The sequence below is a fragment of the Cicer arietinum genome, chromosome 3 (assembly GCF_000331145.2).
Source record: "Cicer arietinum cultivar CDC Frontier isolate Library 1 chromosome 3, Cicar.CDCFrontier_v2.0, whole genome shotgun sequence".
Taxonomy (NCBI): domain Eukaryota; kingdom Viridiplantae; phylum Streptophyta; class Magnoliopsida; order Fabales; family Fabaceae; genus Cicer; species Cicer arietinum.
In genome coordinates this window covers 53,677,507-53,690,852 of record NC_021162.2, presented here as the reverse complement: position 1 = coordinate 53,690,852, position 13,346 = coordinate 53,677,507, and the positions used below count along the sequence as shown (strand labels likewise).

Here is a 13,346-nt window from a genome sequence, read left to right as displayed (position 1 = left end):
TACTACGTTGTATATTTAATTTGTAAGCTATGGTAAATTGGTAATACCAAAATACAAATATGTTATTTCAACGCGGCATTTTGACGTAAATACTGACATTATAAAATTTATTTAAAAAGACAATAAAAATGACATCTAGAAAGTATAAGTGATTACTAATAATATTCAACCATGTTTTTTTATGACAGTTCAACCATTATTATGAACATGACAAGTTATGAGTTTTATGGTTGGAACAATATATTTAAAATTTAAATTTGTTGTTTTCCATCATTAGTGATGTCAGGAAATAATTTATAAAAAACAATATTTCTTGTTTTAAGTTATTTGTAAAACTTTTGAACACCCTCAATGCCAAATTTCTTTATTATAAAACAAAATAATTAGAATTCAACATTTATTAAATGTATAATAACAAATGCCTAATCATAGAAATAAAATAAAAACAAAATTATCTAGTAAAATGTCACAAAATAATATCCAATCACCATAATCTTAAAGTTATAGTAAATCAAGTGAAGTGTACATTTGTATCCAATTCACTTGATCCACCCGAAGTTATATCTAGTCATAGAGTTGGATGAGTATCAAACTATTGGTTCGTAGTGCACTAGGTATATATATCGACATTAACTAAAGTTATAGTCTTGTATTGTGTTTTTTGTTTTGGTAATATAATATATATCATATCTTATTACAAATAAAGAGTATGATACAATTTAAAAACTTTGTTCAATCTAAAGATGTCAATGACTTGCTGAATATGCATTTTGGATTTTGATGAATTTCATTTAGTTATAGGAAATGTTGTTGGTTGGTTTGTCAGAGTATCTAGATTAATAGTAATAGATAGTCTCTTTTTCTTTTATATTACAAGAGATGAGATGTAGATTAATAATAACGAATAATTTCTTTTTCTTTTATCTTATAAAAGATGTTAAATTTCATCATAAGTAACTCACACAGTTGTGATGTTTTGAATTCGAATCCGAGATAAGACATTCAATCTAACAATATCGATAATTGTAAATTGATATAAGATTTAAAAACGCAACAAATAGTCTCTTTTATTTCTATAATTTTGAGAAGTAGTTAGATATGCCGCAATAACCCAATTTTTTTAGTCACCATTAACTAAAAATGTTGGAATTTTGTATTCTATTACGTTACAGCCTTGTAAAAAGAAGAAAGCATAACGTATGTATTTTGTTGCCGTTGCCTCACATGCCAATCTTAATAAATAAATAAATAAAATCACTAATATATAGCAAAGGAAGAAGCAACTAGATTTAATTACTGAGATAAAAACATACTTAACAAAAGAGAAAAAGATAATTGAATATCTTCTTGTGTTACAATTGATGACGGATTTAATTAAAATAGTCATGACATTTATATAATATACCCGACGACACTGCTGTCAATGGAAGAAAAGGAAAAAAAACATATTCAGAAAAGAAAAAAAATCATATGACTATTTTAATTAAATAATAATTGAAGTCATTAACATAAAGGGGAAACATTATTGTTGTTCAAGTATCGGTCAAGGTGTCTAGGCAAAAGGAGTGAGCTTACTATAAAATCTATATTATAATAGAACACAAAATAATAAAATGTATTATTTCTTACAATCACGTACACATTGGTATTATACAATTATTCTTCTAAGTTTTTTTTTAATTATAAGAAATGTCATAAGAGACATTACAATGGTCCGTTATTGACATTGTTATTATGTTGATACCTTAGTAACTACTAATAAGAATTACAAAAACAAAGAGATTAGTTTAAAATTCAAACAAAGAAACAGTACAAATTATTGAAAATAAAAATTCAAAAGATTGCACAATGATTTTCTTCGTGATAATTATAACAAGAAAGAATATAAGTACATATATATGAGTCAAATTCAAACAATTTTCCCAACAATTACAAAGTTGCCGAAAAATGATATCGATTTGCCGAGGTTGTATAAGTGAATGTGAAATATCTACTATTAGAGCATCTCCAATTATGAATTCATTAAATAGAGTCTATTGTGTCACGTCATATTGAAGGAATTCATTTATTTTTTACTGCAATAGTAAACTCTCAACATGATTCATTAAATAAGGTCAACTAATCGTCATAAATTTATTATTATTAATAAATTAATAAAAAATAGTAACAGTTATAATATTATTATTATTAAATTATCAAAGTATTGTTCCTTACTGAGAGCACCGCGATGACAGGTTGGCACAAAACTCCAATAAATTCGTCGAAAACTGAATTTTACGTAACTACACGTTAGCGAACGAACTTATTTGACTACCGTTCGAAATTCTATTAGCTTCATCGTAGTACTTTGAAATATTTTATTCATAGTGTTGGCTCTCAAGCTAGCAAGATGACAAAGGGTGACACAGCTATTTTCCAAAAATAATTAATATTAATGTACCCTTATAATATCACTAAAGGGCTCTTGAATCATTATTCATAATATATATTATATGATTATCAACTCAAGTCAATTTTAGAGAGGTGCTTATCTCAAGTCAATTTTATGACTAAAAACATTTATATTATCACAAGTAGATAACTATATTATCTTGAATTCACTTAATTAGAAAGTGATTTTTAATAGGAATGAAATTAAGCTTATTCAAAATATCAAGCCAACATAAATTTACACTTAATCATGATTATGAATATTAGTTAAAAAAATATAAAAAATATAATCATAAAATTGTGACTCAAAAGATAATAAAAAAGAAAATATACACTAATGACAAAAATAATAACTTCAATAAGACTGAATAGTATATAAAAAAATATATAAAGAGTAGTAAACCTCTTAAATAGATAGGCACTTTTAATTATAAAAAAAAAATAGATATTACTTAATTGATGCATGTAACATCGTTAAATTTATTAGATATCCAAATCTATAAAAAGAAAATTAGGGGTCAATGAGATCCTAATTCCTAACCCAGCACCTCCATAAAATGAATTTCATTGCACATGAACAACTCACAGCTCCCCGTGTTTACAACTGACAAGTGGGTATCAACCCTATCCACAACCGTACTAGGCCACGTGAACTTGCGCAAAAGTAGTCTCTACTCATCATGGTATGGTAAATAAAATTATATTAAATTTCAATATAATAATTATTATTTTATTTTTAATTTTACACTCAAATTTACATATAGAAACTCAAGTTTATTACTATGTTTATCTTTTAATGAATATTGTCATATCTACTTATTTTGTACATATTAAAAAAACATAAATAAAAAAATAATTTTATAAAATAATCCTTCTTAAATATTAGTGTGTTTTTTAATTATTTAATTTTTTAGAGAATAAATTATAGTAATTCAAAGTTTCTTGAGAGGTAAGTAAAGTCTTATCAATAATTGTTTTAAGCAATATTTAAATTCAAATTCTCTCGAATGATTTGTCATTAATTAAACTAAAATTCATTAACTACTTAAATTCGCTCACTTGATTAATATTGATGTGTTTAGAACTATTATAATATGAAGTAAAATATAATCCTTTAGAAGTGTTACACATGATATATTTAAAGAAAAAATAATATTACATAGAAAATTGAAATTAACATTCACTTTAGAACAATTCTTCTTTACTAATATTCATTGATTTAAATTACGTATGTGTTCGCAATTGCAGATATGGTTGTAGTTGCAATCACTGTAGTGTGGTTGTGGACACTGTGGCAATTGAAATGCATATTACAGTCTTTGAGGTATGGAATTATTTTTTATTAGCTTATAATATCTATTTATAACATATTAAAATAGCTTTACAAACCATTCGATTGCCATCTTATTGTCAATTCTCTATTTTTGTCAAGTCAATTATATGCTTATGTTTCTTTCCAATTTTACTTGTAGATAAACTCTATTTATAGTTCTACTATATGTTTACACATCTATTCAATATCCAATCTTCTTTAATTTTGTTGACTCACATCAATAATATAATATTTATTTAGCAAACAATAGTTCAACCAAAACATTTTTAATACTTATTTTCTAAGTGTTTAAATTTATTGTCACCATGTGATAGTTCATTGTTTATTGATACTTTTCGACACTTGTTCGAAGATATATCATATGAGTTAAAAAATGTATTGGGTACATTGTTTTTCTAAAGAGGCCTTCATCATTCCTTTTTTTGCAGTGCGACCACTGTTATTGATGATTAGAATAAATGACTTCTTATTAAATATTTGGTTTCTTATATATTTATTGGGATGGAGAGGCATTAGAAAGGTGAAAGATATTTCCGTAGTTTATTGAAGAAAAAAAAAACAGAAAAAGAAAAAGGAAATTGTTGTGTACTCCCTTTTACTCGTATGATGAGATAGAAGGAGTAAATGAGATGAAGACAAAGGAAACTGTGGGTCATAAATTCTCGGATATTCTCAGCATAGGCATCCTTAAAGTTTTAACCTTTTCTTTCCACTTTCTAAAATCTCTTTCTCTCACCCCCCATAAGCTTCTTTCTCTATTCTTTGTTTTTTACATATGGAGATTCAACAAACCAACCAAATCCCTTCTCAACTTAACAGGTTTTTCCATCTAGCTTCTTCAAGATTTTCCTTTTTTTTTTATTTGTGTTTGATCACTGATTTTTTCATTCTTTTTTCTATTTTATTATTAGATTTTGATGATACTGCTGCTATTATTCAATTTGGTTTATTAACTAACACCTAGATGCTTAGGTGATGTCAATAGTGGAATACTGAAAATTCACTATAGAGTAGGAGATTTAATTATAGTCTTTACTTTTTATCTTCTGCTTTTTCATTTGTGCTATAAATGATTAGTGAATAAAATTTTACTTTGTTACACTAACTAGCTTAGTGTCTAAGAAAATTTGTTCTATGTTTCACAGATACAATTTTGAAACACTACACAATAATTGTTGTATAGGAGCCGATTTAGTGACTGATTTAGAGAACAAAAATGTCCAATCCGTCGCTAAAATTAGCGACCTGTGGTTTTGGGACTTTTTGCAAATTGTTCTCTAAATCAGTCACAAACTCATTCATAACCGACTAATTTTCCAAATCAGTTGTTAAATCGGTCGCTATTAAACAGCGAAATATTACAGTCACTTAATCGATTGGTAAGTAGGAAATTTAAAGTTGTAAGAAACAGGTGTGTGTATTGTCTGAAATATGATCCAACATATAGAATTATAGATTACCATATATATTTTGAGTTCAAAATTGAACTTTTCTAGTTAGAGGTACTATTCCTTTTCTGATTGATATGTCACAGAAGAAGGTAATGAGGTTTTACATCCTCTTTTGTTTGTCAATGCTTAGTGCATACTTGATTCATTGATTTTAGCAAAGGAAAAGTTGCAACTTAGATCCTCTGCTGCTATTGTCTGGTACAACAGCCGTAGAGATCATTATATTTAGAGTGAGAAGGTTTCTCTCTCTAAATCCATCTGTCCCTACAGCTGCTGTTGTAGAACATCCGGGTTCGAAAAGTTGTAGGTGAAGAAATGATCTTCCATGATTAAACTGAGCTAAAAGAAATTAGTTGAATAAAAGTCCTTCTTCATGACTTTACCTAATGATCTCTTTTGTATATGTGGAGGTTCATTCCATAATTTGTTATATTGTTCTGATTTTTCATATATTTCTTTTCAACTCACATTTTTCTAAAATACTTTCTAGATTCAAGGTGGATGAAATGCATGACATTAACATTATCGAATGGAACAAGAAAAGAAAATTACATGGTTATCAGTTGGATTTGCTTAGACCGAAAAATAAATGCCGGGTTGAGAATGTTTCTTCTGAAGGTGCATCGATGTTGAATGAAAGTTCAATTTTAGAGAGTGCGGACAACCACACGGTTAATAGCAGAGTCGATGCTTCATCCGCTGAAGATAGATCCGAACCCGAATCTGCCAAAGACAGCAATAGTTTCATTGAAGATTCTGATACTTCCATGTCTGTAAATGAGGAAGCCAAACCTGATGCAGATTGTGCAAATGCATACCTCTGTGGTAAGCCTTCCACTTCTTTTCTTCATTGGCATAACTATAATGTTACGAACTTACAAATATTATGCCTTAAATGTTATTTTAGAACCTGTTCTTTTACATGGATTTCATCACTAGTAATGCTATTGGTAAAATAGAAGTATACAAATTCAAATGTAGTGATAGAAATGCTGATAATGTTAATGATTACCACTGATCTTTGGATGTATCAACAGTTAATAGGTTGAGCTATAGTGAAGAGGAAACATTTATTGATAGAAAATACAATCCATCCTACGATGATCTCGATACACAAGCTTTGGAGAATCCTGAGGAGCGTCTTCTTCGATTAGGAACCCTTTCAGATCATGTATATTCGGAGTATGATAAAGACAACATTGATCAATCTGTAGATAAGGAATTTGAAGATTTTCTTTGTTCGAATGGAGTGAATCCTGACACATATGTTCTTTCGTCTGGAAGATGGGATGTAAACCAAGGTATGCACTAATCCACATGCTCAAGAGTGCCTGTTTTAATTGATTTATTTGAGTTTATCTATTGACACAAATACTTGTGAGAGCTTATAGAAATAACTTATGACATATCCATAAGTTGTTTTCAGCTTATTTCGATAAGGTCTCTAGAGTAACTCATGAATACAACTTATAGTTTATATGAAAAGAATTTGACTTTTTTTAATCTTTTTTTATAGAAATAGTTTACACATTAACACTTATATCCAAACAAGACCAAAATCATGCTACTATGCTAGCACTTGTGGAATTACTAATTCCGAAATAGTTTAGATAACATGCCTTTGACAAAAAATATTGGTTAGTAATTCCTAGGTTGGCATATGACATATTGTTGTAAATGCAGAAGCTCAATCAAGCACAAGACCACCGACAATCGATCAAGAATTTGAGGAGTATTTTTCCGCACTTATGCTCTAGCAGAAATTATAAAAGAGTAGTAGATCTATGTATAGTTCTGAGAATAGATGTTGTGTGCATTACTCGAATGACGATTTGCAAGAATGGTTATCCTGATTACTCTATAACCTCTTCAGAAGGTAATACAAATATTTCTTCTTTCGCATCATCGGTGTTACCTTTTACCTGATTGAGAAGAGGAAGAAACCAACTAACCTGAACAACGGCTGCATACAGTCTTGACGTGTTAGGGATCGAAAAAATAAGGATAAAAAAGAGGACATGCAACCTTTGAATGAATTCCTGCAAGAGAAATTGAGACCTTTTTGTCGTTGGGGACTTGAATAAGCGAAATTCTCTGATTATTAAACCTTAATTTACTCCTGCGGTGCCATATTTGCAAAGTAAAATTTGCAATAGCAGCTAGAACAATATACTGCAATTAGGAACTCCATGAGTTGTTGAGTTTCTCCAAACTAGTCTGTCCTCATAGTTAGTGTTATTTTTCTTGTGTTTTGGACATTGAGTAGAGCAAATAACATAGTAATTTAAAGATGCAGGTGAAACTGTTCTTGATACTAATTCTAATACTATTCAATGTGATGATTTGAAAATGAAGCCACCTTACATTTATATAACAATGATGAATATGAGTTAGTAAAAAACACTAAATGTGCTCAAGGTAATAAGCCATTGTTGTTTTAGATGAGTTTTGCATAATTTTGTGGTGATACTTTTAGGATTAAGAGAATCTAGTTTATTTATCTAGGAGAGAGATACATTCTTAGTACAGGGTTAGTTAGAGTAAGTCGATTAGTAGGTTAAGAAGTTAATTAGGTAAAAGGGCTATAAAGTGTCACGTTGTCCAATTGATCATTTTTATCAATACAAAAATTAATGAGAAGAATTTTCATATCTTTAATTTCATGATTTGTAACAGTTACTCTGATGCTAAGATTGTGGTCTTTTGATATCGTTCATTAGGTCTTAGTTTAAATATAAGAGTTTGATTTTATAATCTCAAAGATTAAAGATGTTCAAATTTTCTCAGAGATAATTATAAAATATAATTAGCATCATCTTAATAAAAAAAAAATTCAAAAAAGGATCATATGATATAAAATTGGGAAAGGAATGACATATTTATTAGTTAGTTGGGAACCAAATTGTGGGCAAATAGATACAGATCATTACAAGTCTAAGTTGGTTGAAAAAAAGAGGTGTTGCTAATATTAATTAATTATGATATGCTAGAATCAGATGATTTGATGATGTCTTGCCCTTATGTCATTTTAAAAATCATTTTGATAGAAAAAATATTTTTTATTTAAAATATATAAATATATATATTGATATTGGTATGTGGAGAGTATCATGTAGTATGAGTAAAACATAAATTTAATTTTTTTTAATGTGAATAAGGCTTTTAAATAGGCGTCTAGACCAGACCAGACTTTTAAAAACATCAATGACAAAAAAAAAACTTATGATAGGCCACAAGTCAGATTTAAGTCTAAAAAATTAATCGTAGGTCAGACTCAAACATTTCAAAGCTATTGATTTCTTAAAGTATTTCATAAGATAAAAAGTCTTAGATGAAATTAATTGAATATTTTCTGTTAACGTATTTCACAAGATAAAAAGTCTTAGATGAAATATCTATTGACGATCCTATTTTCTTACTGTATTAGCTCGAGATATGAAGATTTCATAAGACAGTGATTTTTGTAGCAACATAGTTATAAACTGGTGGATCCAAACGGGTTCAATTTATTAGATCCATACGTGTCTAGTGAATAAATAGAATAATAAACTTATTTGAAGTAAGAGAAGTATTTACATTTAGAATTAAGAACAATTTTTTTAGATATTTAATTACGGTAAAAATACACTTATAGTTTTTTAAGTTTAAGTCAAAAGTAACAGTCTATTTTGGTCTTTGAAAAATTCTTAAAGACTCATTTTAGTCATTGAGAAAAACAAAAATATTTTTTAGTCTCTAAGAAAAATAAACCGGACCAAATTAGTTTTTTGAATCATAATTAGAAAATTGAGTTTTTTTGCTAATTTGTCCGATGGCTCTTCAACTTGATTTTCTCACATGTAATTTATATAAAAAAGGACAATTAAATCCTTGACAATAATTTAAAATAAACAATTAAATCCCTGACAATAATTAAATAAACAATTTAATCATTGCAAGAAAAAATCCACTAAATTATAATATAATTTAAAAAACAATGCAAATGACATCCAAATTAAACTACAACGTATCTAAAATGATCCAAAACATAGCATATAAAAAATGGTACCAACATGTGATCTTATTCTTACCCAACTAATTTTTTCTAATTGGTTGACTTGATTTGTGTTTGTCACTTAAATTTGAATAAGAAATTCACATAGCAAAGAACAAGAACAAAAAAAACCGCAACATGACAAGGTAAGAACTGAAAATCCCGTCAACGATAAACAAAAAATCCACAAATCGCAAAGGCCAAATAAAAAATTCACATAAAATAGCAACAACAAAACAAAAATCACATGAATAGTACATAAAATCGCACTTTCAAAAACGCGAGCAGAAAGAACAATAACGAACATTGATAAACCCAAGGGCGAAGAAGAAAATGAAACTTCTGGAACAAACGATAGAGACGGCTGAAGTCACACCTTCAAAATTACAGACTATGAAATCAAAAGAGTTTTTATCTTAGACTTGTGGTTTCTCTAGTTGAAATAACACTAGCGTTTATTTTTCTTTAGATTGGGCAAATAATTAAATTATCCCGTTTTATTTTTTTTAAGGACTAAAATATGTTTTAACTTTTTTTAGGGATTTACTTGTGTCTTTCAAAATGTCTTAGGGACTAATTTAGTCCGGTTTATTTTTCTTAGGAACTAAAAAGTATTTTTATTTTTCTCAAGGATTAAATTGAGTCTCTCAATATTTCTAAGGAACCAAAATAGATCTTTACTCTTAACTCAATTATGTTTAGTCATTTAAATTTAATTTATTTTGATTTAGTCATTTAAGTTTAATTTATTTTGATTTAGTCATTTAAGTTACATTATATTTGCACCGTTAATCATTTATCTTCAATGCTACAACAATATATATCCCTCGTACTAATCATTCAATAAATATTAATCAAATATTATAATTTATCTATATTTATTGATTTTCTCTATAACAATTTTAAACTAGTGTATAACTTTAAAAATAAAATAATAAATATATATTACATAATCTAACTTTTTCTTCACGTGTAAAATATATTGGTACAATGATTGTCCGTTTTCATTTTAATTCTGATTTGTATATAAGTTTTTTTAAATAAAAAAAATTATTATTAATAAGAATAACATTAATGACTATTTTATCAATATCTCATGTGAATTTGAATTATGTTGCATTTGTCACTAACCTGAATCCCAAAGATTATGCAAATTTAAAGGAATAACATTTTGATTTTTCTGATGAAGGTTTAAAACAAAGAAAAGTAATATTAAAAAAAATACTATTTTTTTTTTGCTGATACACATTTAAAGATAAGAAAAGTAATTTGAACAAAAATTTGAAAAAATATTTTTTAATTTGATTTAAATATATTTTTAATCGTTATAAATATGTTTAATTTTAATTTTAATTCCGGTAACTATTTTTATTTGATTTATACCCTTGCATACTCAAAGAAGTTTTATAAAAGTACTTTATGAATATTATTTAATAAAAAAATGGTGACATATGTGTAATTGTTATTGACTAGACAATATTTAATATTTAAAATTAAAATTAAAATTAATTTTAATAACTCATTTAATTATTCAATTAAGAACTCAAAATTAATTAATTAATCAGTATAACAATTCAACAATAAAAACTCAATATTAATTTTTATCTTCAACTCCAAATTTTTAATTAAAAATTCAACAATAAATCTTCAATCTCAATTTTTTTATCTTTAAATTTATAAATTTTTATATTTAAATTCAAACTCTAAAAATTTTAATCACTCATTTTTTTCCGCACTACATCCATGATCCATAATTAGAATAGATAGATTATTATGATGTTAGACATGATTGTGTTCTATGTTTTGTGTGAATGTGATGATCGCAGATGCTACATGGTTGGATATTTTTCCCAGGAAACACTCTGACGAATATTACAATTTGGCACGTGTCCTCATCCTTCCAACTTACCAAAGGAAAGGCTATGGAAAATATTTGGTTGCTTTCTCATATGAACTTTCAAAGAAGAAGGGAAATATTGGCACACCAGTCCAGACCTTGGGTTGCTAAGCTACAAAGGATATTGGATCAGAGTTCTGTTGGACATTATGAAAAAACATAAGGGAAAACATTTCTATCAAGGAACTGAGTGATATGACTTCTATTAAAGTTGAAGATATATTGGCAACTCTTCAAAGTTTAGAACTGATTCAATACAGGAAAGGGCAGCATGTCATTTGTGTGGATCAAAAAGCTGTTTCAAAGCGGCTGGTCGAGGTTGTCTCGAGTTTGATGTTTGCAATTATGGGTGTCGAGTAAAAAAACAAGCAATTATAATTTTTAATATTTTATTTTAATTATAAGAATTTGTGGTTTGAAAAGAAAGAAATTGAAGTTGAAGATAAAGTTTATTGAGTTTTTATTATTTAATTAATTAATTAGTTTTAATTTTTTAATTAAATAATTTAATAAAATGAATTTTAATTTTAAATATTAAATTTTGTCGAGTCAATAATAATTATAATGTCCGTAAGTGTTACTTCATCCAAATATAAAAGAGTAAAATAAAATAATTTTTATTGTTAAAAATTATTAAAGTGATATAATGTAATTTAAAATTGAACTAAAATTCTACTTCCGACATGATAGATAATGATATATCATCAAAATTGAAGGTCAAATGTAGAGAGAATTAAATGTCAAAATTTTGAAAAAGAAGGAACTAAAATTGAAAGAAAAAAAAATGACTTAAATTGTTAATTTACTTAAAACTGAAATAGTGAAAATCGCATATTCATTTGCATTAAAACTAGGAGTGTACGTGGATTGGGTTGGATGGTTTTGAGACTCGAACCGATCGATTATCTTTGGATTGAATTGAGTTCTAAATTTGTATTTTTTCATTTAACTTGAACCGAACCGATTCGATTAAGAATGGGTTGGGTTGGCAGGTTATACATAAATAATAACCTGATTTTTATTCTACGAGAGAAACATAAGTAACAACAATATCAATTTAATTGAATTAAAATATATTTAGCACGTGAATATCTAAAAAACTATAAAATTTCAATCACATCGTTCAATTCCTTAAAAAAGCTAACAACCTTTCACAAAAAAATAATCCATCAATCTTCAAATACATATGTAAAATCGAGAATCTTCAAATACATTACTAATCTACATGATGCATATCATTTGGTCACATTAATTCGTATAATAAGAAAAGATGCACATATAGCTGTCACCTTCATATGTTAAACTCAAACATACATTTCAACAATAATAACCCAACAATCATAATTCAACTCATAAAATACACCAATTATAGAATCCAACATTACAAAAATATACACCATAATATCTAATTAGCATATCTATTGACACATGTCATGTCAAATTTAATCAAAATTAATCACAATCTGATTAATATATATCAAATTACACAAAACACAATTATCTTATAGACTTATTATATAATTTGATTTTCACAACCTCGCCATATTTAATAATTATTCATTTTTCAAATTTTTTTAATATAAATTTTAGACATAAAGTATAAATATAAAAGTTTGGATAACTTATGTGAATGATTTGAACAAGAGTTAAGGGTCATTTGTTATATATCAATTTTTATTCAATAAATTATAACTCAAATGTCTTTTGTAAATAAAATAAAAAAAATAAAAAGAGTATTATTTAAATAAAAAAATAGAGTAGTATTTTAAAAAGAATTGTTGAGAATTGTGGGGTGGCTGTTGCCATACTATGCCCCAAAGAATCTCCGTCCCATAGCTACCATAATTTTTTGAACAGTGTTTAATTTGTTTATTTTTTAAATATTTACTATTTTTAAATAAAATATTAAAAAAATTGTTTAATAAATTTAAATGTAAACACTTTAAATTAAATTCATCGTAAATATAAGCTTTTACTAAGTATCATTTTGTTCATAAATAGTATTTAACTCAAAAAAATTATATTTAACAAATGTACAATTTAAACTAAATTGATCACAAGCATAAACTTTTAGCTCATACATTCGCTATACAAAACTATAACAAAATATATCGTTTAAATAAACAATATTTAACTCAAAAATTAGATTGCTCTAAAAAAAAAGTTTCACAACTGATATATATATATATATATATATATATA

At 26.8% G+C, this 13,346-nt stretch overlaps 1 protein-coding gene across 1 annotated transcript; it reads left to right on the top strand.

The window, feature by feature from the left end:
* The first annotated feature begins 4,400 nt into the window (after positions 1-4,400).
* Positions 4,401-7,509, top strand: LOC101508957 (protein FAR-RED-ELONGATED HYPOCOTYL 1-LIKE). Its single transcript, XM_004514334.4, has 4 exons — positions 4,401-4,582; positions 5,705-6,039; positions 6,252-6,515; positions 6,898-7,509. The coding sequence occupies exons 1-4, from the start codon at positions 4,539-4,541 to the stop codon at positions 6,969-6,971; spliced, it is 717 nt and encodes a 238-aa protein (XP_004514391.1). The 5' UTR covers positions 4,401-4,538; the 3' UTR covers positions 6,972-7,509.
* The last annotated feature ends 5,837 nt before the right edge of the window (positions 7,510-13,346 follow it).